Genomic DNA, 27767 nt, shown 5'->3' on the forward strand with positions numbered 1-27767 from the left:
ACCTAAACCTATTGATGAACACAGTAGCAACAAAATCAAGAATTCCTGGTGTCGCCTGGTTCATACACTACTTCAGCATCTTTAAAAAGCAAACAAACAAGGAAAAAACAACACCTAGGCTGTTATCTGCAATGAGACCACCATCCTTAAGTTCAGTACTTCAGAGGCCACACTCGGGATCAGCACCTCAGTCTAGTTATCGCTCACCTGGTGCCTGGGAGGCAAATGGATCCTCGCCCTTCAAGAACTAGATCAAAGATCACGTCCTCTGTGAAGCCTTCTCTGATAAGCCAGGCTGACCTAGTTGCATGTGTCTTCTGAACACTCACTGCTGAACTGCTGGAACATTTCACCCAGAGAATTGTTCACGTTTCTGCATTTCTCTGTCCCATTAGACAGGAACTTTGTAGAGAAGGAACATATCTTCTTTTGCTTCATCCATTTTCTTTTTCTTTTTTAATTCTATTGTGTTTTAGGTGAAAGTTTAAAGCACAAATTAGCTTTTCATTCAAACATTTGTGAACAAATTGCTTTGTGAGATGGGTTGCACTTCCCGCAATGTATCAGCAATGTCCCCCTTTCTCTTTACAGCCCGGGTTCCCTGTGTCCATTCGTCCACTTTTCTGTCCCTTCTTGCCTTCTCATCTTTGCTTTTGGGCAGGTGATGCCTATTTGGTCTCATATACTTGACTGAACTAAGAAGCACATTCCTCATGTGTGCTATTGTTTGTTTTACAGTCCCGCCTAATCGTTAGCTGAAAGGTGGGCTTTGGGAGTGGCTTCAGTTCTGAGTTAGGAGGGTGTCTGGGGGCCATAGTCTCCAGGGTTCCTCCAGTCTCTTTCAGACCAGTTAAGTCTGGTCTTTTTTTGTAACCTGAATTTTGCTCTACATTTTTCTTCCACTCTGTCCAGGACCATTTACTGTGATCCCTGTCTGTCACAGCAGTTGGTTGTGGCAGCAGGGCACTATCTAGTTCTTCAGGGCTCAGGCTGATGGAAGCTGTGGTTCGTGTCATCTGTTAGTCCTTTGGACTAGTATTTTCTGTGTCTTTGGTTTTCTTCACTATCCTTTGTCCTGAAGGTGATGGGACCAGTAGACGTATTTTAGGTGGCTGCTCACAAGCTTCTAAGACCCCTGATGCTACTCACCAAAGTAGGATGTAGAATATTTTCTTTATGAACTATGTTATGCCAGTTGACCTAGATGTCCCCTGAGACTATGGTCCCCAGCCCTCAGCCCCAGTAATTCAGTCCCTCCTCAAGGTGTCTGGATGTGTCTACGAAGCTTCTAAAACTTTGCCTTGGCCAAGTTGTACTGATTTCCCTTATACTGTGTTGTCTTTCCCTTCACCACTGTAAACACTTGTCTACTATCTAGATAGTGATTTCCCCTCCTCCCCTCTCAACAATCAAAGGTAGTTTTTTTCTTTATGTAAACCTTCTCTTGGGTTTTTGTAATAGTGGTCTCATACAATATTTATCCCTTTGTGATTGCCTTATTTCACTCAGCATAATGCCCACCAGATTCACCCACGTTGTGAGATGTTTCGCGGATTCATCACTGTTCTTTATCGTTGCATAGTATTCCATCGTGTGTATGTAGCATAATTTGTTCATCCACTCATCTGTTGGCACGCACTTAGGTTGTTTCCATCTTTTTGGTATGGTGAGTAATGCTGCAATGAACATGGGTGTGAATGTGTGTATACTTTCCTTGTGCCTTTAGTTTTCTTCATTCTCCCTTGCTCCAGAGAGGGTGAGAACAGTGGAGCATCTTAGATGGCCACTCGCAAGCTTTTAAGACCCCAGACGCTACTCACCAAAGTAGAGTGTAGAACATTTTCTTTATAAACTATGTTATACCAATTGAGCTAGACGTTCCCTGAGCTCATCGTCCCCACAGCCCTCGGCCCAGCAATGTGGTCCCTTAGGAAGTCTGGATATCCTTTGCCCATTTTTTAATTGGATTATTTGCCTTTGTTATTAAGGTGTTGAGGTATTCTGCTGATTTTAGAGATTAGGCCTTTGTCAGATATGTCATAGCCAAAAATTCTTTCCCAGCCTGTAGATTCTCTTTTTACCCTTTTGGTGAAGTCTTTTGATGAGAGTAAGTGTTTAATTCTTAGGAGCTCCCAGTTATCTAGTTTATCTTCTGGTGTTTCTGCATTGTTAGTTACGGTTTGTATTGCTTAGTCCATTTTCTGAGTGAATGAATGACTGTCACATACTTGGGTTTGGGTCGATTCAGACAGTTGATACGTTTATTTTCTGTTAAAATTACTGAAACCAATACTGGAGAAAGGGGAGGAGGAGAACCATTAAGAACATTAATCAGACCATTTTTTAATAAACTAGAGGCAAACAGCATGACAGAAGAGGTAAGGAAAAAAAAAGAAATATCCCAACAATTTCTGAATAACAGAATGTTAAATAAAGAACACTGGAATAAAAATAAAGTAGACGCTACTGTGCCACCATCAAAGCAAAACAGATACTCAGCAGAACACACTGTGTATCACCCATTTCTCTCTCCAAATTAATCAAAGGGATCTAATCTGATTTCAAGAAAGGACATACAACCCCAAAACTATGGCCCCAGGATAGCCTGCTAACTCAGAATTGAAGCCACTCTCGAAATCCACCTTTCAGACAAAGACTAGACATCTATAAAACAAACGATAACACACATGAGGAACATCTTTCTTAGTTAAAAAACTATAGGCAACCTAATGGGCAACACCTGCCCAGATGCAAAGATGAAAAAGTAGAAGGGACAGGAAACCTGGACAAATGGACACAGGGAAGGATAGATAAATAACTGGCACAACCCTGACCAAGTGGAGTCTTACATGTCAGGCGAAAATGCTCTCTAGGGACTCAGATGGTTATGTAAATAGAAAGCAAAGTGAAATCACAACCAATCCTACCAAGCCCCTCACTAAGGAAAGCATGCGTGACACCTGCATAACCACCAACCTCATTTCTCTGAAAGCCTTGTCACCATACGGAAAGCCAACTTCTTCTGATCAACCATGTCTCTTAACCCACCAAAATATTAACTTCATGAGAGCAGGGACTTTATTTTGCTTATCACAACATCTCCAGTTCTTAAAATGCGCCTTGATCATGGCAGGGGTCGAAGAAGCATTTGTTGGTTGAATGAATGAATGAGAAAGGAGGGGAATTTTTCTTCTCTGGGAAAGTCTTATGTGTCTTTGTACAAGCTGGAGAGTACTGTGGCAATTCCAGCCAATTTTTCCTGCTATTTAATATGCATAATAAACAACAAAATAAAACTTTTTTTGACTGACCCAAGTCAAATGTTGACTTTTAAGGCAAGGAATTTGGTATATCTCCATTCAGACACTTATTTTATACACCCACTATGCTCCAGGCACCAACACTATGCACAGGTAAAGGCACAGAGAATGAGAGTAGACATATAAAAAGAAGATTTCGTCACCCTCATCAATAACATTAACGTGCTGCCGCTGAGTCAATTCCGATTCCTAGTGACCCTACAGGACAGAGCAGAACTGCCCCATTGGGTCTCCGCTGCTGTAATCTTTATAGAACCAGACAGCCACATCTTTCTCCTGCAAAGCGACTGGTGGGTTCAAAGCACTAACCTTTCGGTTAGCAGATGAACACTTAACCACTGCACCACCAGGGCTCCTATCAACACTACTGGACATCTCTTCTGTTTCCTGATCAAAACCAGTAGCAGCTAAGAAGTCAGCCCTCCATGAGGGCACAAAGCTTAATTCTGATGGATATTATTTAAGGCGAAGAAAATAGGAAAAGGCGACAAAAGCATAAAGGAGATAATGAAGGGTTCAATAAAGGTAAGAGGAACAACTGGCGTTGTCTGGCCTGGAGAACAAGGCCGATTTCATTAGAGGCTTCAAATACACAAAGGGCTTTTATGAGATAATCCCGAGCATTTCCACGGCTCTCCTTTCCTCCTGAGTGAGGCCTGTGTTTAGGCATTTCCTTCTATTGACTTCAGAGATGCCTTCCTCAAGTCAGAAGTGAATGCCAATATTTTGCCTGCTGACATGTAAGCAAGGGCTTAGCATTCCTAAAAACACACAAATACTAGTTTCCTCCTTGCTAGACTTTAGCAGGCTGTCTCCAGGCATTTCTTTCCCACCCTATAATTTCTTCTCTGCCTTTGTTAAAACTGTAAGCACATCTGCAAAAGACTAAACATGACACCATAAATGACTGTCACTTCCTTCTCCCCCAGACTCGGCATCCTGAGTGCAGAACCCGTAGCCTTGCACCAGCAGTTGATGGCGGTGGGCGCTTCACTATCTACAGCTACCTGCCGCACATGCGCAGTGCCAACAATTTCACCTCTCTGTGTTCTGTGACTTCAGGGAGAAAGCAGTAGGGGAGGAGGCTTGGCAAAGTGTGGCCTCTGTTTGCAAAAATCCAAAAACCAAACCCACTGCCGTCAAGTCGATTCCGACTCAAAGCTGGGTTAAATCATGTCATCCAGGGACAACCGTTAGTCAACTATGAAGTCGTTCAGGTTTGCAGTTCTGCATCTTTCCAATCCCTTCACTTCCCCCCACCCCACGCCAATCTAGTTCTTCCAGCTCCCATCACAAGATACACAGTGATTATTTCCCGACCCCACGTGCCCAGAGTCCGGCCAGGCCAGTGGCAATGCCCTGGATTCATTCCCCACACTACCCAGTGCATTCGTCTCTCGAAAAGAAAAAGTAGATTAGTAATAATAATATAGAGAGACCGTCAGACAAGGAATGGGGGCACAATATAATAAACAAGGGTTGCCCACGGCTCTCATCACAATGTTGCTATTTGTGTCACCCCAATTATTCCCATGGTAACCAATGGTGACGTCACACTCATAGGCTCAAACGGGGGCGGGGGGAAGCTGGGTTAGAGTGAGGAGTCTTCTACTTATAGGTTCAGCAATACAACTTTTACGGCAAAGGAAATAATTGATCGGCAAGATCTTTCAGAGACAGGTCCCCTCATCCTTACTTCAATCTCCACGTTAATAAAGATGATTAGTTTCTGGTGGGGGGTGATTGTTCCTTTAATTAAAGATTATGCAACAGGAGAGAGCTGGATTACAAAGTAACCCCAAGGTACCACTGTGCTTTGTGCCACCTTGCCCTCAGACATTTGCCTTGCATACCATTTCCACTATAGTTTTCTGAACCTGCAAACTAAAAGAAAAACTGGATTTATAAAACGGGCTGGCAAATTCTTGTTCTCTGTAAGGCTACAGGCTCAAAACAGTCAGCTGCAAGCCTCACCTCTGACCGCTCTCCCCCAAACCACTCGATGCGTGACCTTGTCAAGTGTCTTAACCTCCCTACGTCTCTAATCCCTCAGTTGAACAATTAACCGTGTCTCCTCATCTCACGGAAATGTTGAAAGAGATCACTATGAATAGAGCAGTCTTTGCAAAATTGTTTGCTCATGCAGAACCACTACATGACGGCTGTGTCCTGCAGGCCACAGAAAGGACTGGGCCTTTGATGAAATCAGGTTTAAATTCCAAACCTACAACTTACTAGCTATCCAGAGACCTCGGGCAAGTTACTTACACTTGCAGCCTCAGTTTCTCTATTCACAAAATGGAGAAAAATACCATCTTCCCCGCGTCATCGCCGTCCTGAGAATGAAACTCGTGATAATCTACGTAGAGTACTTAGAGGTTCCTGGCACAGAGCACATGCTCAAATGTCATTTCCTCTAAACCTCCAAAATCCCTTGCAACTTCTCCTTGACATCCCACTGGCAATGTCCTAAATAAGCCCCACGTGACCCCCAGCCAGAAATAGTACAGCATTCTCCCACGTTCTGAAATCCAGTCTCGTTGCTATCCCTCCTCCATCTTCCACCTGCTGAGCAAGGGACCTTTGCAAATGCCCCCTCACACTAACCCCAGCTACTCAACACCCTGCGACCAACCCCCCATCCTAGCCAGTTACAGACAGAAGCCTCGGGAGAGACGAGGCCTTCCACAAGCCTGTTCTCGCCACGTGCTCCCTGCCCATCCACCTGTCCTCTGCTGCGCCTCAAGACCACCTGGCGCTCCGAGCGTGCTCTCAGCTGCCCCACCCCTCCTCTGCCAGTGCCGCACCTCTTCCCACACAGTGGCAGGGTGTGCAGCTGCAGGGGGTGGAGAAAGGTGCCTTCTGCAGCCTCCCCTCCCGGTGTTGTCACCTGGAAAGTCCCCAGAGGGAGAAAGGAGAGTGAGGGCACTCTGCACAGAGGAGCACCAAGGAGGTGCATGAAGCAAAGCAGATCCAGCTCTGCCTCACTAAGGTCACTGAGAGAGGATGTCACAGCTGAGGCCAAGGCAAGCAGGCCGCTATCAGACTGCCGGAGAACATGGAGAAGCAACCTGTCACATCCAAATGCCTGTAGGGCAGCCATGTCCATCATCAGCCTAATTACAACTGCCCCGAGCCTGGCCTGCAGGTCTGAGAACCTGAGCTCAGGGAGACTGTCAGCTCTCCCAGAAATCTCAAGAGCCCAGCTGTCTTGCCTTCTGGATAGAAGCTCTTCCGGTGCGGAGTGGAGACAAACCTTCCTTATGTCAGAGGGTATTTCCTGAGTTAAAAAAAAAAAATTTTTTTTTTTTTTAACACTTGGCAAAGCACCAGAACTGACTTTTGGGTAAGCACTGTTGACTACTCCTGATAATGAAAATATCACCACCCTGCAGTTCTAGAATTCCACTGGCAAAGGCCTTTCACAAACATTACCCATACTGAACCCTTGCAGCATCCCAAGTTATCGGCATGCCCATTTTATGGATGAGGAAACTGAGCCTCCCCATGGTTCACCTCTCCTCACACACTCACAACACCATCCAGTCAGCGAGACCCTGAGGAAGTGCCACCAGGCCTTGGCAGAACTTGGCAGCTTTCTGAATTGCTTTCACTGGGCACAAAAAAAAAAAAAAACAACACATCAACAGCCGACAATTTCCAACTCACTGCTACAGGGTAAAAAAATGCCCACGTTACACGTATCCAGATGCACCCCAGATGAAATACGTGTTAGAGAGCCAGGTGGAAGGAAACTCACCTGTCAGCACCTCTTGTGAGCCAGGGGAGTCCCTAGGAGGTGCCAACAATTAATGCATTTGACAGCTAACCGAAAGGCTGGCGGTTCAAGCCCACCCAGAGGCACCTCAGAAGAAAGATCTGGTGACCTCCTTCTGAAAACCCTACGGGGCACCGCTCTGCTCTGAAACTCACGGGGTTGCCGTGAGTCAGACACGACTCCACAGCTACTGGGAACGGGACGGAACGTGTACGAGATTCGGGGCTTCACGGTCTCACGTGTGGGGTCACGATTCTTCCGTTATATAGTTACAAAAACTGAGGATCCAAGAGACTGAGTAACTTGCTCTAAGGCGTTCAACGAAGCCAAAGGTTTGATGGCACCACGGCTAAGCACTCGGCTGCCAACTGAAGGGTCAGCAGCTGGGACTCGCCAGCTCCTCAGGAGAAGGACGCAGCAGTCTGCTGCCAGGAAGATTTACAGCGTGGAGCCCTCTGCAGCAGCTCCGCTCTGTCCTACACGGTCACCGTGAGCTGGCACTGACTCAGTGGCGATGGGTTTTATACTTTCCTCTAGGCAACACATAATCTTTGGTCAGGAAACATGGCTTCTTGGGAGAAAGGCATGAGAGAGACACACAATTATACATTAATATTACCTGCAACACAAACAGCAGCCACAGCTCCAGCCCCGGAGCTCAACGCAGACCCAAAACACTCAGCTTCCTTTCCATTTTCCCCTCTCTTCTTCCATCACTGACTCCTTAGAAATTTATTAGTCTCTTATCTCTTTTTCCATTGATAAAAAATGCCTTCCTCCTAAAAGGCATATCTCTTTTCCCATTGGTAAAGAATGCCTTCTTCCTAAAAGTCGTATTTATCCATAAGCGACCTAAAGGACAACTAGAGAACACAGGACACTTACGAAATTGACAGTTTTCCATCCTCTCAAAGATTAATTCACTATGGTCACCCGCGAGTGTCACAACTTCAAAAACCATTCATTTTTAACCCAACAATTACCCTGATCAAAATAAGTCTCACACATGATTCTGACCTTAAATACTGAGTGCAAGCGGCATTGATTAAAAGCCTTAAACTTATCCTTGTATTGGCAAACACATTCAGGGGCAGTTATTCACAGCCTCTGGTTCAGAAATTAGATACACAGTTAACTGTAGATTGATTAGAGCTTAGTATAAAGAAGAAAAAGACTAATTTTTGTATTACTCCTGGCTCAGCAAGCGACAGCCTCGGCTTGGATCCATGACAAGGGGCCCAGGGAGACTCCAGGCCCCATCTGTACAGCAGGAAACCTAGGCAAGCCAAATCTGTGTTCTGACAAGCCGCTTTTCCTCCCACTGGGAGACAGAACACCTCGACAGACAGCCAGGGCCCACCCCAACCTGCTCCCTCTCCCAGTGGTCCAAACAGCCCTGCTCTTGCTAGAGAACAGCACTCCAAGGAGCCAGTGCCAGACTAGCTAAACTCAGGGGAAGGCCCCCAAGGCAGTAGAGAGGCATTCTCCGGGCGCCTGGGGAGGGGGCACACAGCGAAGAAAGGGGCAGAGAACAGACGAGGAAATTGAGCACCTGCGATGATCGTCACCTTAATTAACTATCAGTGAGCACTGTGTGATGGGCACTGTGACAAGAACTTCATGTGAATCAAGTAACACATTTAATCCTTGCAACTCCACAAGGACTGTTATAACCATCACTTTTAAAATGAGGTATCAGGGACACAAAAAGACTAAGGTCCAAGGCCACAGCCAGCCATTAAGTGGTAAAGACAGGGTTCAAAGCCAGGCAATCTGGAGTCTCAGACACTTGCATTCCTGAACACCATCCTGCAGTTCTTCATGACAGTACCTGTGATACATCTGCCGATGCAGTACAGTGCGCAGGCGTCTGTTACACGTCTCTTTCCCCGTGACTGAAGAAGTCTGCATTCTGAGAAACAACCCTGCAGGCTCAGCCACTAATGAGTAAAGGCCTGAAGTTCGGACAAACAATCCATCCTTTGGGCCGTGCTTCCTTCCCTCCACCTGGCCACACGGCCTGCCCCCTCCCTTGCATCGCATGCAATAGGACATGTAACAAAAATCAAAAGGTGCTACGGAGAATTAAGTTCCTCTACCTCACTCTCGTTTCGCCACCTCTCCTCCCCGGAGGCACCCTCTGGTAGCAAGAGACTTTAAAAAATTTTTTAAACAGACTATTTAGGAGATAAACCATGTAAAAGGGCAGAATCAACCTGCAAGACCTGGACTGGATGCCCACCCCTCCTCGCTGAGCCAGGCCGCCAGTTCGGCCGGTATTCCTCAGCCACTGCTTCGTCAACGTGCTCACCAAGACGCTTCCGAAGCGCGCAGGGGAAGTTCCTCTTCTCGACAGTAACCGGTCTGGTGATCGCTTTAACTCACCCACATACCCAAAACAAGGCTTCCTGTGTGCTTTCTGTGTCACTTCAGTTTCCCTGGGATTTTCTGTTAATAAAAAGCCTCAAAAAAGAAGATGTGCAACTCATTTTTCTAAACAAAATGTTTGGGGCCTGCTTTCCAATGGCCCTCCCCATTTTTTCCTTCCATACTTTCTACTGCTTTTTAAATCAAAAAACCAAACCAGTTGCTACTGAATCGATTCCAACCCCTGACGACCCCGTGTGTGCGGGGCAGAACCGCGCTCTACGGGGCTCTCGAGGCTGTGACCTTCCTGCAGAAGCAGACCACCAGGTCTTTCTTCCGAGGTGCCTTTGGTTGGGCTCAGACCCCCAACCTTTGGGTTTAGTAGTGGAGCGCGTAACTTCCAGACTGCGCGTAGTCTGGAAGCACTGGGTTTCAGCGTTATTCCACTCCTTAATTTCCCTGTGACATCTGACAAGTAAGTACCAGAACGCTGTTCTCCCGGGTCGATAAAATGGAGGTGAGACCATCAGCCTCTGTGGGTCACCCAACGTAGGTCACCCCTGTGGAAATACATCAACGAGTCCTGGGGGCACAGGGTTAAAGTGATCAGCTGCTAACCGAAAGGTCGGTGGTGAACCACCGCTGGCCCCTCTGGAGAAAGAGGCAGCAGCCTCCTTCTGTAGAGACTTACAGCCTTGGAGTCCCTGTGGGGCTGCTCTGAGTCCGAATCCACTTGACAGCAAGAGGACAATGTTTATCAATACTTGCTAGCATCCCCTCACAGCCATCTAACTTAGGTCAGACTTTTTCAGTCTGAACCCCAACACTCTCACACCACTGCTGCTCCCAGTTCCCAAAACAGACCCTCCACACGAGTACACACAAACCCACAAATGGTCCGGTCATTTACTACGAGGTCAGCAGGCCTTACACTTTAAGTCTCATCACACACAGGATGAGCAAACGAGCGAATGCGACCAAATGAACTCTAAAGGTTCATGGAACAAATGAAGGTTATCGTCACAATACGAACATCTGCAAGCTATTCAGATTCCTAGTAAACCCTTCCTCATTCCCAGGCCCTGCATTCAAGAAACTTCCCCACTAGTCTGTTCAACCTGCCCCTTCAAGGTCAATCAAAGAACCCAGTGTGACCCATTCTTCCCACGCAGTTCCCCTGCCTCCTCCTCTCCTGCCTGTAAAGCCAGGGTGGTTTTTAAAACAAATGAGAATGGCACTCAAGAAGCAAAATGAATTCACTTCGCTCTGTGTTCCCTTCTCCCTTGCTGTTATTTATTTTTGTGTATTTCACCAGAAGCAACATTTGTCAACATGGCAGCAGAGAAGCCGCAGCCACGGAGAACTGTTTTTGTATAAAACAAATAACTTAAGCAGTTCAGGAACGGTTTTGAATAAAGCTGCCATGTGAACGGCCGCAAAGTGCAAAATGGTGAGCCCTCATATTGGTTCAGCAACTACTTCAACGCCCTAAGAAACAAGTACTTTAGGGTGAGGAAAGCTAAACTAGCTATTTACAGGGTGGTATAAATGCTTAACAGGCTCAGCTGTTAACCAAGAGGTTGGAGGGCTGAGGCCACCCAAAGGTGCCTTCAAAGAAAGGCCTAGTGATCTACTTCTGAAGAAATCAGCCACTGAAAACCCTATGGAGTACAGTTCTATTCTGACACACATGGGGTCATCATGAGCCAAGTCAACTAGAGAGCAACTGGACTGGACAGGGAAATTCAAGGAATTTGGATCTCATGATCCAGCAACAGGCAAATCAGTCTAGCTCACAGCTGAAAACAGAAAAGGGAAGAGAAGGAAGGCAGGGCCTACAGAAAGGTGGCAGCTGCCTTTCGAGGTCATGAAAATGTTCTAAAATTGACTGTGTTGATGGTTACACATACATGTGACCATACATAACATATAACCATCAAATTGTGTATTTTAAATATGTGAATTGTATGGTATGTGGATTGTATCTCAATAAAGCAGTTATTTAACACAGAGGCAGTGGATTCACAGGAATACAGGCAGATAAACGGGAAATGTATCCTGAGGCACACTCTCTGACCTTCAGGTGCCTGACCTCCACCAGCCTCATCACTGTATGAACTAGGTGCACTACATACGCCATTTCATTTCATCCTAACAACTCCTCAGGTTTTACTGTGTTCCCAATTGGCGGACAGAGAGGCTGGGTCTCAGGGGCACCAACAATCTTGTCTAGGGTGACGGTGCCTCTAGCCAAGGTATCTGTCACCAAGGTCCATGCTCTTTTCACCTAATCCCACTGCCTCCTCAGTGGGGGAATCTCATCACTGAGGAATACGGTTATTTGTACCACATCGGTGATTTTTTTCCAAATAACTTACCCCTAAGTGACTATTTTAATAAAACTAAACAAGAGCATTATTTCCTTCTTCTCTTAAAAGGATAGCAACAAGCCTGTGTGCTTCTTTCCGGTGGCTGGATCTTCCCTAAGAATCCGAATCACTCTACAGGCAGCGCTACCCTCAGGGATGGTCAGGGCTGCCTGCCTGGCCCAAGTGCCATACTTTTATTTTAATAGCATTTGTGCCTTTTTGCTCTGCATTTGATGAGAATTCCTTGAAATTGTCTATATATCTTCAGCTGTGGTCCCTCCAACCCCCACAGGCCCACTTTCCTACCTACATCATTCCCATGTACAGATAGATGCCTTATCTGGGAAAGCCTTATCCTCACAGTATGTGAACTCCCCGAGGTAAGACACCTCAAGTACCAAGCAGCAAAGGCTGTTTTCAAAGAAACATATCTTCCCCCCAAGCTAGACCTTGATGACAAGAATCCTCTTCACACAAAATTCAATAACTCAAGTCTCCTATTAGGAAATACCCATTCTTAAAAAGAACTCTAAAGAAAAATTCATAAAGACATTCTATCTAGATTGGAAAGGGCTCTAAAATCTTTCTAATTGGGAACGAAAATAACTAACAATGCTAAACCACTTCATACGCAGTGCAGACATTTTTATTGTTGTATTAGATGCCATCCAGTCGATTCTGACTCACAGCAACCCCATGTGACAGCGAAGAACTGCCCTGTAGGGTTTCCTAGGATGTAATCTTCCCTCAGAGCCAATGGGTGGGTTCAAACTAGCAACTTTCCAGTTAGTAGCTGAGAGCCTAACCACTGCACCACCAGGGCTCCTTCTCAGTACAGAAACCCTGTGAATTCTGCATGTTTCATCCCAATTTTACAGATGAGAAGAGTATCCTAACAGAAATCTTAAAAACTTACCAAGGGGTGGGGAGCGAAAAACACTAACTAGACAATAGATAAATGGTAATTTTGATGAAGGGTAAGACAGTTCACAATACTGGGGAAGTCAGCACAACCTGACCAAGGCAAAGGCATGGAAGTTTCAAAGACACAGCCAAACTCCCTGAGGGACCAAGTTACTGGGCTGAGGGCTGGGGACCACGGTCTGGGGACATCTAGCTCAGCTAGCATAACACAGTCTACAAAGATGATGTTCTACATCCTACTTTGGTGAGTAGTGTCTGGGGTCTTAGAAGCTTCTGAGCAGCCATCTAAGATATGTCTACTGGCCCCCACCACATCTGGAGCAAGACAGAATGAAGAAAACCAAAGACACAAGAGAAAGATTAGTACAAAGGACTAATGGAACACAACTACCACAGCCTCTACCAGACTGAGCCCAGCACAACTAGAGGGTACCCAGCTACCACCAATGACTTCTCTGACAGGGATTACAATAGAGGGTCCTGGACAGAGCTAGAGAAAAATGTAGAACAAAATTCTAACTCACAAAAAGATGACCAGACTTACTGGTCTGACAAAGACTAGAGAAACCCTGAGAGTATGGCCCCCGGGCACCTTTTAACTCAGTACTGAAGTCACTCCTGAGGTTCACCCTTCAGCCAAAAATTAGACAGGCCTATAAAACAAACAATAACACACACAGTTCAACCATGTATATGAGACTAAATGGGCACACCGGTCCAGGGACAAGGACAAGAAGGCAGGAGGGGACAGGAAAGCCGGACGAACGGAAATGGGAAACCCGAAGTCGAAAAGGGGAGAGTGTGGACATGTTGTGGGGTTGGCAACCAATGTCACAAAATAATATGTATATTAATTGTTTAATGGGAAACTAATTTGCTCTGTAAACTTTCACCTGAAGTACAATAAATTAAAAACGTACCAAAATAATCAATCTCTGGGTCATACGGGTCTGGCTCGTACACACATGTTCACACACACACACACACAAAGTGGCAAGTCTCAGATCTGAAGCTCAATCTGTGTGAGTCAATTCAGTTCTACAAGGCAGTACACACAGAGGTAAATCTCAGGCTTTAGAGCCAGAGACCAGAGTTGAAATCCACCTTTGCTACTTACTACTTGCATGATCTTGAACAGGCCACTTCCCCACATGTAAAACAGAGCTATTAATACCCCACAGGCCACTCTGACAACAAAACTAGACCACGTCTATGAAGCCCACAGTCCAGAGCTTACCTCCAGCAAACTATTCATGCTTTATTTCCATCACATCATTTCATACTTATATACCACACTATAATAGGTAGCATTTACTGAGAATTTACTTTGTGCCAGGCACCATTCTAATGCTCTGTTCAAGGTCATATCACAAGTAAATGGTACAGCTGGGATTTAAACCCAGGAAGTTTGGCTCAGAGCCCAGGCTCCCACCCTTTATTTTATAAGGCAAAAGAGCAGAAAGTTCCTATTCACTACAACAGTGGTTCTCAAAGTATACAGTCCCTGGGCCAGCAGCATTGGCATCACCTGGGAACTTGTAAAGAAAACAAATTCTCGGGCTCTACCCCCAACTCCCTGAATCAGAAGCTCCAGGGGTGGGGTCCAGCATTCTGTGTTTTAACAGCACATCAGAATCACCTGCAGGACTTGTCAAACTGTAGACTGGTGGGCCCCAGCAATGCATACGGTTAGGCTTCTGCCACAGGCAAAGAATCTTGGGGATACTCAAAGACAACTAAAATGCCAACAATGCATGACTCTGCCATCCAAGTCTAGCTTCTATTTGGCAATTGGCCTTCTGTGGTCAGCATCTAAGGCCTAGGCTTACAAGGGCTAAAGATGATGTTCCGTTTCCACCACCTGAAAATTTGCATTTGTCCCCATAAACCGGGGCTTCAAACTGGCTCTGCCCAGCTGAATTATGGCCGAGGAAGCATTACTAAACCAGAACACGAAAAATTATGGATCAAAGCCCTGCTAGAGACTTCATCTCTCTCTTAGAAAACAAGGGCAGTGTATGTGCTGCATAGCAACCAAATCTCTTGCCCACTGGATTTTGACCATAGCTGGAAACAGCAGTGCCCCACTCAAAGATGGCGGCCGACCATGCAGCTTTCAATATGTGTCATTCTCTACAGTCCTGCCAATAATCCAGTCTCACACTCAGCCTCCTGAAAGGGCTCACTACACCTCTTCGAGTCTCCCGTTTCAGGGATTTAACCTGTAATTTTTCTCATTTCGGTTACCATGCTGAATCACCCAAAACTGAAAAAATACAGGTCTGTTCTTTTTTTGCTCCATCGGCCATGACAGAACTGGTTCGAAGCCCTGGCAGAGACCCCACTTCCAACACAGTGGTCAGAGTCTACGCAGTGTCCCCTGCCCAGGACTGCCCAACTCACTCAGAGCAAAGGCCGAAGTCCTTATAGTACCTACAAGACCCTGTATGATCTGTGACAGCCTCCCCAACACTCAACCCTAGCCCGCTACTAACCTCTCTCTGTATTCTTCTACCTCTGTCTGTTCCACGTCTACCTCCCACTCTGCACTGTCCGTGCTGCTCCTGAAACATGGTAAGGGGTACCACCTTAGGACATTTTTACTTAGCATTCTCTCCTCCTGGAGTGATATTCTCCTAAGAAAAGTTGCACAGCTCATCCCTTTCCTCTTCAGGTCTTTGCATAGTGAAGCCGTCCCAGACCACTTAAAACAGTAACTAGAACCTCCATCCCAGCGCTCCCTTATTCCCAAACCCTGCATTATTTTTCTCTGTAGCATGTATCACCATCAGATATACTAAATAGTTAATTGCTTATTTGTTTATGGACTGTTTCACCCAAATAAGAGTAAGTTTCATAAGGGCAGGGACTGTTGTGTTTGCTACTACACCATCAAAGCCAAGAGTAGAGTCAGGTACCAATTAAGCATACATAACCACATGTTCAATGAATGAATAAATGGGAGACCCCAATTAATCTCAAATGGCTTAGAATAGGCAAATAGCCAAACATCATAAGAAATGTGGATACAGGGTCTGCCATTGCTTTTGTCTTTTCATCAGCTATAACACAAGTGGACAATGCAATTTCTAAACCCACAGAGAATACTCAAAATACCATTTCTTTGGAAGAAATGTCATGTACCATGTAAACTGCAAGATTACTTTTTCTAAATCCATACAAATATTACTTTCCCCCAAATGTAATTTCTAATTTACAGCTCCAAAATATAATCTATATTGGAATTTGCATAAAATTCAACAGACCTGCAGCAAGATATTAAATTTTAAATTTGCATGCAAGAATGGCCAAGTAATATTAGTCTAGCCAAGGAGATCATGTCTGTAAACTTGAAAGCCTGCAGATGTGATGAGAAGAAAAACTGTGCACTCCAGTGAAGGCAAGCTGATTAAAATGCTCTGATACAGTTGTAACAGTGCAAGGAGGCAACGTGCATTTCAAATTTCATAACCTGGGCTCTGGTAACACAAGATGAAAATCACTACTCCAGAATAGAGCAACGGAACATACTGGCATCCACTCCATCTGTAAACAGTACCAGGAGACATGGGTAAACGGCCTAAGAGTGTGAATGTACTTCTCTGGCCCTACATTCCCTGAACAGCCCTTTGGATCAAGGCAGTGCACCACGAGAAGTGATTTACAGCAACAGGGGACGGCACTGTATTATTCTCATCCCTTGTGAGAATAGTACCCAGTCTATGTACTGTGTGTGTGTTGTTTTCTTTTTTGTTTGTTTTTATGAGCCCAAGAGTTTCTTGCTCTCTGCAACACCAGAATACAAAGGTAAATGCCCAATGGCTTGTTCTTAAACAATAAGGCAATAGAGACAAAGAAAAGCCGTTTAAGGAACAGATGGGGCGGGGAGGGGGGCAGGACTCTGCTCTCAAGAAGTAGTCTAACACAGTGCAGCACTTTGCAAAATGCATTTGATAAGAAGAACGTGGGTGCTCAACAGGAAAGCAGGAGAAGAGTGACCATTTGAACATTCTGAGTAGACTATCTCTTTCATCTATCTGGTTTGTGTATAGAGATCCTGACCAAAATTTTATTAGAAAAAGAGTCCTGGTGCTCTGAAAGTGTGAAAATCACTGGTTTAATGGGATGAACCCTGAAGAGAAATCAGGAGAGGAATAATCAAATGCTAACCCAGACATGGTGGCTTTCTGGCTGTGTGACGTTGGTCAATCCCATCTCTCTAAGCTCCTCAGCATCAGTAAAAAGGGTTAAAATACATGTTCCTTAAGACCTGGCAACTCTATTCCTAGGTTTTCATCCAAGAGAAATGAAAATACATTTACAGGAAGACTTGTACATGGATGTTCACAGCAGCTTTACTTGTAATAGCCCCAAACTGGAAAACCACCCAAAAGCCCCCAACAGAAGGGTTAGATACATTGTAGTACATCCATACAATGAGATATCACACAGCAATAAAAAGGAACAAACCCCTGATACACGTGACAACATAAATGACAACTGAAAATAATTATGCTAAGAGAAAGATGTCAGACGTAAAAGAGCACGTAATATATAGTCCCATTTATATAAAATACTAAAAAAGAAAACCCGAATCTGTAGTGACAGGAAGCAGACCAGTGGCTGCTTAGGGCCAGGTGCATCAATAGGGCATTGAAAAGGAAGGATCAGGACTTCTGGAGGTGACAGAAATGTTCTGTACGTTGACTGTTGTGGTGGTTAGGGTTACAGAAGTAAATATATTTGTCAAAGCCCATAGAAGTGTACGCTTAGAACAGGTGCATTTTATTGTATGTAAAAATGAAGTTGAAAAAAATGCATGTCCTCCTTAACCCATGACAATGTTATTAAGGAGCAAACGAGACAAATTATATGTGGAAGCTTAATACACACACACTGAGGAGTAAATAGATAAAGGACAGAGCTATAGTAAACAATGCCTTTTTTATTCCAAATGCCAGTAGCAGAGCACAGAAGACAATCCTGGCTATTCACAATAACAACAATGATGAAAGCTAAAGTACTAGACACTTCATTTGTGCCAGGCACTATTCATTCTAAGGTCTTTACATACATCAACTCATCTAGTCTTCACAACAACACTACAGGAAGGTACTATTACTATCCCCATATTACAGACAAGAGCACTGAGACACTGAAAGATTACGTAATTTGCAAAAAGCTACCAAAAAAAAAAAAACTAGAGCAGATAATTTTTGAATAAGTGAGAGAGACTCGTACAGGTGGCAAAGTACTGACCTGGAAAGCTATTTTTGCACCTAAAAACAAGTACTATAAGTATAAAAGTTCTGCATCTAAGCCAGAGCCATCAATCTGCAGAAGGCCTTACCAGTCAGCGGAATGGACAGTTGTGCAGGACATACTCCATCTTTCCATGGACTTAGGGAATACAAAAACAAAAATAGCTAGGACAACTGAAAAAGAAAAACTGGTAACATTGGTACTTTTAATGACCAAATGGCACAGGTCCTAAAAACAGTATACAAGTAACAAATAATTAGCATGATTAACCACCTGCTCTGTGAGGTTTTGCTATGGATTTTACCTGTATTCTCATTCAACCTTGACAGCAACCCTGAGAAACAGGAAGTATTATTACAACCATTTTATAGGCAAAGAAGCTGAGTCTTAGACAGTTGAGATAACCTGCCAAAGGTACACATAGTAAATTGAATCAACCCACAGTTGAATCAAAGTTTGTCTTTTTTCAAAGCTAGAAATTTTGCTTACTACCACCCAACCCTAATCTCGGTGAAATCAAAGTTTCAAGGAAACAAAAGAAGGAATAGAAAGAAAAGTGTGGACATCCCAACTAAACCTGAACTGCCTTCAACTTTCCCAGTATTTTTCTGAGAATGTAATGGCCAAGAGTATTTAATGGGCAAACATGCTGTGCTTAGTGCTAAGGGCTTTAGACATGAACTCATGTAATCCTCACGACAGTCCTATGTGGCAAGTATTAATATCACCATTTTACAAACAAAGATACCAAAACCCTAGCAGGTTAAATAACTTGCTCAAGCCACACAATATGGAGGCAGTACAGCAAGCCAGGTACTCTAAAATGCCTTCCTGCAACAATACAGCTAGATTTACCACAAACATACTTTTAACATATTGCTGAGCTCTTGAAAAAAGGAAAGGAAATTCTGGGTGGGGTGGGGTGGTAAAATGAAATCTGAATGATAAGTATATCATGAGAAAGCTAGGGTTCCTCTGGGAATAACATCTAGTAAGAGAAGAACAACTTCCACCTAGAATTGTATACCCAGCTAAACTATCCTTCAAGATACAAGGCAAAACAAAGACATCCTAAATAAACAAAAAAAGAGCATTTACTACTAATAGACACTCACTAAATGTAATTCTAAAGCATGTACTGCAGGAAAAAAAGAAAAATGAAACCTGGAGGAAGATCTGACAGGCAAGAACTGTGAACAAAGAAATTGGTACACATACAGATAAATCAAAAATATCACCTGTAAAAAAGAATAATAATGTCTATAATCTCTGTGCTTAAAAAGGGCAAAACTAAAATACTAGTCAAAAACAGCATTTAGGTTGGGAGGGGGCGATCAGAGTTAAAGTGTAGTCGCTTGTATTCGCCAATGGATATGGATTTTAGACTTTAGGTACATGAGGCTTAATTCCAAGGGTAACTACTAAATGAATAGTGTATGTCTTCAGAACCAAATCACGGTAAGGGTGGAAAAAGAAGGAACATGGGGAAAAATGGTGATGCCGCAATTCAATCCAGGATACCAAGCTCCCAAGTCCACAGGCAAAAACGCTACCACCATGCTGTACACAATTAGCTCTCAGGGAATCACCTGTGTGTCCTCAGGAAACAAGCCTACAACAAGCCTTGTCATGTTCTCTTAAAGCACAAGAAGACTTAAGATTCGAGTCCTTATTGGATCAGCTTGATGAGAAATCACCAAGCCAGGTCACACTCCATACACTGTACTCATTTTTGGCCTCTGTAAAGGTAACATTTCCAAGCAGGATGACAAGTCAAAAAGCTTGTAACTAGGATCAGAGTTTTTTTATAGCTAGAACTATCCAAGCCCGTCACCATTTTTAATCCTGTCTGAAAAATTATCTTTGTGCAAAAGCCCTCTCTTTCTCACAACCAGTAGAGCAGCAATAACTTCACACCTGGACTCTATGCATCAGTCTCTTACTGAAAGACATTTTTGATTTAAGTATGTTTTTGTCAAGAATCCATAATTATGTTTCGCAATTGTGTCTTTCTTCCAACAGCCTAAAATTTCAACTGCAGTGTCTCAGAAGTAGATTAAATAAAGATAAGTGCTTGTCAATCTGAGCTGGTTTCTCTCCCCTGCCTTCTCTGGTTACTAGTTCCAAATGCTGCCAATCAAAAAAATTCATGCATATCAGCTGTCATTCACTCCTGTCTAGATGATGCCGGTCAGACTTCATTAGCAACAGTGTCCTGATCAAAAGCTACAGCCAATCATGTCCACAGAACATCGAAGCAGCAGCTGGTCTAGTCTAGCTGGTGTCTGGCACAATTCCCATTTCTGAAGGATGCAAACAGGGCCAGCCACACCTCCCCAGAGCCAAAGAGGCAGTTAATCATGTCTCTGGCCCATTTCAGGTTGCTGTAAACTACACGTCTTCTGCTGACTGTGTGCCCATATCATTGGCCCACTAAAGACAGTCTCAGCCTTTATTAAGCCTTCTTAGCCATGAAGACGACTGGGAGTTTAGCAGTTCTCTTGTTCATTAGCTAGTTATGCCACTGAGGGATGGAAGCCAAGCTGTTCATCTGTTTCTGATCCTCCTCCTCTCCCCTGTACACAGAAAACACACCAGCCTCCATTCTACACACCTCCACACTTCCACACTCACAAAACAGACCACATACCCTACAGCAAAGAAACAGTAAGGAATCAGCACAAATCTGGATGGCAAAAGCCTCAAAGACACAATTCTTTCAGCTCAAATGCTCGTTTTCAACTGAGCCAGTGACATCGTATTGTTGTTCATGACATCTGTTTAAATGGAAGAGATGACAGTAGGATTAATTAAAAATACAGCCCTTTACACACCTGAAGAAACAGAAGGCTGGAACAGGGCACAATCTGACGTTGGTGTTTTTGGTCGTTCTGTTTTTTTTATATTTTGGACTTGCAAACTCTTTATTCTGTGGTTGGACTACCAGGTCTGTCCCCCACAGCAGAGGGCAGATAGGCCTATACCCAAGATTCACCATGCCCATTACGCCCCTAAACCCCAGATGTGTGTGCCCACATCAGGAACCCGGCTGCGTCAACTTGCAGGTGCAGAGTGACTCAGAGGTGGGCCATTCACACCAGCAAGAGGCATTTTCCTGGGTTCAAAGTGAGTGAGAAGTTTAGTTATTAGTAACAGAAGTGGTTATTTAAATGTATGATTTCATCCTAATTAAAACTAATGGGGAAGAGAATTTGCATTTAGCTGCCTAGTAAATAGCTCTCAGTTCTTTCACTTTTAATACCTGAAGTGTATTAGTTAGTGAGGTAAGTCTTTCAGGGCAGGAAGAGAAGGCGGTGAAGTTGGTGAGCTGCCCTCCCCCGTCCCCTCCACACAGACACCCCCTGAAGATCAGAAGCTTGGTTTAATATCCTTTTCCTTTCACTTACTGCTTTTTAACAACCTCCACCCATCCAACCCCCCACCCCCCAGCCTAGAACCTAATCAAACATTCCATCTTAGGAAGCCACCAGTACAGCACACCTAACAAAAGCACCCAGGGACACCAGGGAGCGTCTTTCACGCACAGGAATAACGGCAGGATGTCTGATTAGGAGCATGCCAACAAGAAGCCGTTAATAGCAGCCCTCACCTCCTGCCTCCACACTGAGTACCAAAAGAACAGCCCAGCTGAATCACAGCTAAATCCTATTCACAAGGGGCCTGGGGCAGCAAAGAGGGGAAAAAAAACGTTAGAGTAGTGCTTCTCCAGGGAAGCTGCTTTAAGTCATTTTGATTCTGGCGTCAATCGCACTTGCCACAAACCAAGAAGCATGTGTAACAGGCAAAGACTAGGTTCCATTCCTCCCTCCCTCCCTCCCTGGGCTCAGCACAGTGCACCTAGCATACTTAATTGCCCTGCCAACCAAAATGCTGCTTTCAATGCCTCCAGAGGAAGCCTGTGCTCCCAGAGACACATGGGCCTAACTGTATGCCTTGTGAGCACAAGCAACATCAGCCAGGAGGTGAGAAGGCCGGACTCAGGGCTACCTGCTCTCACCCTCTCAGAAGAGGCTAACCATGTGACCTCGAATAAATATTTTACCCTCTCTGTGCCTCAGTTTCTTTATCTGCAGTGTACCTGTCCCTTGGGGTCATTGTGGGGATCAAGTGAATTCACTCACGTAAAGCACTACGAAGAGTGCCTAATATAAGGTGATGGGTTCACTGGTGCTCACACCTGCAAGTGTTCTCCCCCCTCCCTCTCACCTCTCTATATGTATGCATGCTACAGTCAGGGGAGGAGGAAGAAGGGAGATGACAAAGGGAAAAGGGAGGAGAAAGACAAGGAATACAGAAAGCTGGATATAAGGATATGGCTTAGAGAGATAGACAAAGAACATGACAGACAGACAAAGAAGGTAACAGAGATAAAGAAACTAACCTTGCGCTGAACCTCATCCCTCTGCCCCAAATCTGTAGGCCTCTCCCTTTCAAAGGCACAGCCTTCCCCTCCTAGTTTAGCAGGCAGTGGAGGAGCCCAGAATTCCCCTTTGCTGAAAGGAACCTCCGAAAAAATCATGAGTTTCCATAAACCCAGTATTTTGAGAGTGGTGAGGGACCTGTGGGTTCCCAAACTTTCTACAAGTCAAAATGAATCTGTTGGTAGAAAGCCAATGTTTCCTATTTGATTTGGCAGAATACATCCAGCCAGGATGTTCTCTCAATGTAATTAGCAGTGCACTGTCAATGAGCAGTTTAGCTATTGACAATACCTGTTGCAATTTAATTTTAAAAGTCAATGACTTGTTTGGGTTCACTGTAACAAGGCTTTTACACATGATAAATAAGCATCCTAGGACCAGAGGATGGATGATCAACACAGGAGGGTGAAGAGATCAATAGGTACTGTACAAGGGGCTGCCTTTCAAACAGGAGCTGTGGCCATACGGGGAGCAGGCTGGGGATTCTCAGCTGATGCCCACCGTTATGAAGGGGATGCGGGCATGAGAAGCAGGTCAGCCTTAGAAGTCAGGCCTAAGCAAGAATGCTGGTGAAGCAAGAGCTCCAGTCAGATCACTCCATACTGACGCTGCATGGTTTTTTCTAGCTAGGTGACTTTGAGCATATTATTTAACCTGTGTTTACCTCAATTTCCTCATCCATAAAATTAGAGTAATTGTGAGGATTACATAAATACACATATACAGCACTTAGCACATTGCCTGCTACCTCAGTAAGTGCTCAGTAAATGTTAGTTACTTACTGTTGCTATACAACTGAGTTAAATGGTGGTTGTTGTTGTTGTTAGGTGCCGTTGAGTTGGTTCCACCTCGTAGCAACACTATAGGACAGTACAGAACTGCCCCAGAGTCTTTCCAAGGAGCAGCTGGTGGGTTTGAACTGCCAACCCTATGGTTAGCAGCTGAGCTCTTAACCACTATGCTAGCACGGCACCATTAAATGGTTAGTATTGCTTAAGAAAGGAAAATCTACACACTTGCATATTATAGCAAGCTGTCACTAATTCAAATATCTATAATGCAGGACCTTGAGTAAAGCTGACCCCCGCCACGGGAAAAACAAGGAGGGCAGGAAAATGGAAAGCCCAGGCCCCATCTCTAGAGGGGGATGTACTCTCCCTGCACACCTGCTCTCAGCACCAATTGCACTAGGCATGAAGCATGGCCAGTTGCTGCCAGGTCTTCTGGTTTTCCAAAAATAACCCTAAATCTGGATTTTTATGTGAAATTTCCTGGTTCATAAATGTTGACATCTGCTTCCAAATTTTTTAAAACACCATATAGGCCAAATAAACCATGCTTATGTTGGTTCGCATGTTGTTATGATGGTGAACAGGTTTCAGTGGCGCTTCCAGACTAAGACAGGCTAGGATAAAAGGCCTGGCAATCTACTTCTGAAAACCAGTTAATAAAAGCCCTATAGTTCACAATGGTCCAATCCACAACTGATCATGGGTTTGATGCAGGTCTGAGCAGCATTTCTTCCACTGTGCATGGGGTTGCCATGAACAGGCTCATGGACTGACTGTAACTCTGAGACCTTTCCCATCCAGACCAACCCTTGGAACCTCCCTGGAAAAAGTCAGCTGAAGGTTTTTCCTCATTTCCCACATAGGTGGAGGCTTACTGGAGACCAAACCAAAGACGGGCCCACAAAGAGTCTAGAGTGCTGTCTAAATCACAAGAGGAGAAGCGGCCGGCCCGAAGCAGGTGCTTCCTTGCTGACTTACAGCCTGCTCACGGGGAAGGGAAGTGGACGATGTACGAGCTGCAAAGGCGATGCAAAATGCTATTCAGCTTTAAGCTGACACTGGTTAACCACCCGCAAATTCACATCTTCTCTGAAATAATTCAAATGCTTTTCATGCCTAATAGCAGGCAAAGGTAAAGATGAAGTGATAATAACTTCAGAGGCTCCACAAAATATCCCGATTAATCTAGACCATAAACCTCCAACAAATTCTCTTCTCTCTGAAGCAGGAACACAACAACTGAAAATCACAGGAAATAGCCAAGTCAAATCAGCTCAGCCAATGGTTTCCCAGTCTGAGTACCTACGGAAATTCACTGTCTTTCTGAGATGATGTTCGTTTACTATAATATCCTCGGTCTCCTTAGTCTTCTTTCCCAAATACGATGAGAAAGGAGTTGAGAACCACAGATGATATGAGAGAGGATAAACGGATGGCAGCACTGGGTTACTGGGTAGCCGTAGGATGGGACATGGATCACTGGTTATAGGTGGTAAGATGAGAATTCTCCAGGACAAGCACAACAAAGAGGTTCATAAAGTAACCATCTGAAACAATTTTCACCTTCTTCAACAAATGCATGTATTCAACACAATCACCTGAGCACACACTAAAGCCAGGCACTGCTCTCAGTGCTGGAGACCCAGTGCTGAAGGCAACCAAGTCTCTGCACTCCTCGGCTTATGTCCTGGAGCCACCATGCTGAGATCTAATAATGAATCATAGAAGCACGTCTATCACAGACTTTCTAAGTCAGAAGGGATCTCAGACATCTCATTTAGCACTGAATGTGAGGTTCAAATTTCTTACCTGTCATTCAACAAACTTCACTAAGCCCTGCCCTCTGTGGCAGACCCTACAACACTGGCTGTCTAGGGCAGTGAAGTGGATAAGGCCCGGCCTTTACCAAGCACACAAAATCCAAGTCAAGGGGTTGCAGAGTCCCCCCCACTGTACAGAACTCACCACACCACATTCGTGTCTGGAGACACATTCTGGGGAGCCCAAGGCTTCTGGTGAGGGGTCCTGCTAGCGCTGGGGAGGAGGGTGGCTTAACCTGCTCATGCCTGTCGCCAACACTTCCACCTGAGCAGACCATTCTTCCTCCTTTACACACTCGTGGCCTCAGTCAGATTTCTTTTGGGAGAAAAATAGTTCCACAGGCTAAAAAATACTAAGAAGGTAAAAGCAGTGTCTCATGAAGGCTGCTAGTACACTTGTCTACTTGACTGTACCTATTTCTTTACGTTCAGCCCTACAGCATCCATTCACCAGTCCCAGGTCTGTTCTGTGGTACCCCCAGAAGTTGATCCCTCCATCGCGAGGATAACTCTGCAAGTGTCTGAACAGGGCCCATGGGTTACTTCCTTTTGTCCCCAGACGTGACACCCACTTCCATCATTCACAAGGACAGATTTTGGGCACCTGCCTATCTAGGTGCTTCCTTCCCCCCAAGCCCCGCCCCAAGACATCATCGATCCAAAAGCCAAAGTGTCTGTTTTAGCAGCAATGTAGTCCTACAGAAAGACTTCTGCAAATGTTCTACTTAAAACATCTCATAAAATCCTATTGGGTCAAAGAGAGGAAAAGCACACCCTGCAAACTATCTGGGGAAACCTGAGATTACAAACAGACCTTTTGGAGAATACAATGAACTTGCCTGAGTATCAAATGTGCTCGATGATAAGAATCAGACTCCTGGATGCTACCCCAGCCCTGCAGAATCACAGCTTCCAGGGGAGGTGCCTGGAAATCTGCATTGTTTTAAATACCCCACTTGACACTTCTTTGGAGCCTCTGGGTGGTGCAAACAGGTAATGCGCTTGTCTTCTATTGAAAGGTTGAAGGTTTGAGTCCATCCCGAGGTGCTGCTGAAGAAAGGTTTGGCAACCCACTTCCAAAAAATCAGCCATTGAAAACCTTATGGAGCACAGCTCCACTCTGACACACATGGCGTCAGCTCAATGGCAATTTCTTAAATTGGTTTCCATTTATTACAGAAATATTTTCTCACTAAAATGTCTGTGAAATCAACAGACTGAAATATAGAGAAAATGTGTTTAACATGCACAGCTTTAATAAAATAAGAGGACGATTTTATGATTGTTCCCTCTCATTTCATTATACTGTTTCCTGCTTCTCCCTCAGCCTGTGCCTAACTCCGTCTGCCTCGAGCCCCGCTAATCAATGTAGAACCTGGTTAATACAGCGCATTGCGTGCCCCTGCACTTAAACAGGGAGGAAAATTAGTGTGTTAGACACTCAACTGAGAAGACCTCAATTTATATAAAAATCTTTCAGGGCCCTTATAATCTTACTGACCGTCTACAGCACACAAATGAATCCTGGAATGAGCGGTGCTAAGTGGTTACAGCGCAATAGGTATTCTAGAGAAAGAGGCAGAAAGGAAGTTTCTTCCCTGCACTTGAGGAAGTCAGTGAAGAACCTGCCATTGTGGGGAAACCCCCCAATATGTAAGTACTTAGACATCACAGGACAAAAAGATATCAATGTCACAATATCATATTTAGAATCCAGGTTTCTACAGCCTTGGCTCGTAACAGCATTCCCACTATCCAACCGTTCACCATGCCCCTCAGCCGCAGTGATCCACGCTCCACTGAGAAAACACAACCACATCTATCTGCTTTGAAGCAGACTTTTGAAAATAAAAGTCCCTAAGCACCAGAAGAGACTTTTTCCCTTAAGGCCAAAATAAAAAAAACCTCAAGAGGAACCTAGAGAGTTATTATTGGCACTTGAATCTAAAACATCAGAAAAATGGCAGCCCTTCAAACTCCACACGTGGAAGAGCACTTCATTTTAAGCTGAAAATGGAAAATTAATTTTCAAGTCTCTTGTCTAAGAGACAGCTTTTAAAAGGGTATTAACCTACATTTGGAGATTAATGCAAACACAACCATCTTGTTTTAGTGGATACAATCCAACTTTTATTAAGACAAAGACGGATTCAGAGTAATTAAGGGCTTGTCCAATATCCAGAATTTTATGACTCTAAATATTAGCGAAGCTGGCATTCTTACCAGCTTCGCCTCAGAGCTATTGCGTTATAAATCCTCAGTGGTAATGAAACACCAGCTAAAAAGAGGCTGAATAAGTCTCATTTAAAAACCAGCCTTCCCATGGAGAACTAAACTGACTTTAATGTAATGTACGGCCCCTCTTAGAGCGTTAGTACTACTGGAAAAAGGTGAGTGGTTTGGGATTTGCTATTAAGCAACCCCAAAGAAGATAAACCACAGGAAGTGCATCTTAACAATGCTGAATGTTGAAAGACTCCCTGGAGCCACAGTCTAGGAGCACCATGCTGATTTGGGCAGGAAAAGGCCTCACACCCACCCACACTGGGGATACTAGCTGGTGGTTCATCTGTGGGGCATGTTCTTCCCACCGGACATAGTTTACACAGTGTAGCGTATTCACCGGCACTGCAGAAAAACTTCTGAAAGTTAGTATCTCATTTAAAAAAAACACCCCCAGCAGGGTCTTCAAAG

At 44.5% G+C, this 27767-nt stretch overlaps 1 protein-coding gene across 4 annotated transcripts in view; it reads right to left on the bottom strand.

The window, feature by feature from the left end:
- Positions 1-27767, bottom strand: part of AUTS2 (activator of transcription and developmental regulator AUTS2) — a 1314883-nt gene that overhangs the window by 1143756 nt on the left and 143360 nt on the right. For 2 of the 4 annotated variants that reach the window (XM_049903251.1, XM_049903250.1), the window contains exon 2: positions 15254-15322. The exons of the other annotated variants lie outside the window; for them this stretch is intronic. In XM_049903251.1, the coding sequence (XP_049759208.1) occupies positions 15254-15322 (69 nt within the window). The remainder of the gene's footprint in view (positions 1-15253; positions 15323-27767) is intronic. 4 annotated transcript variants of the gene reach the window in all.

This window comes from Elephas maximus, chromosome 12, assembly GCF_024166365.1.
Source record: "Elephas maximus indicus isolate mEleMax1 chromosome 12, mEleMax1 primary haplotype, whole genome shotgun sequence".
In the NCBI taxonomy this organism is placed as follows: Eukaryota; Metazoa; Chordata; class Mammalia; order Proboscidea; family Elephantidae; genus Elephas; species Elephas maximus.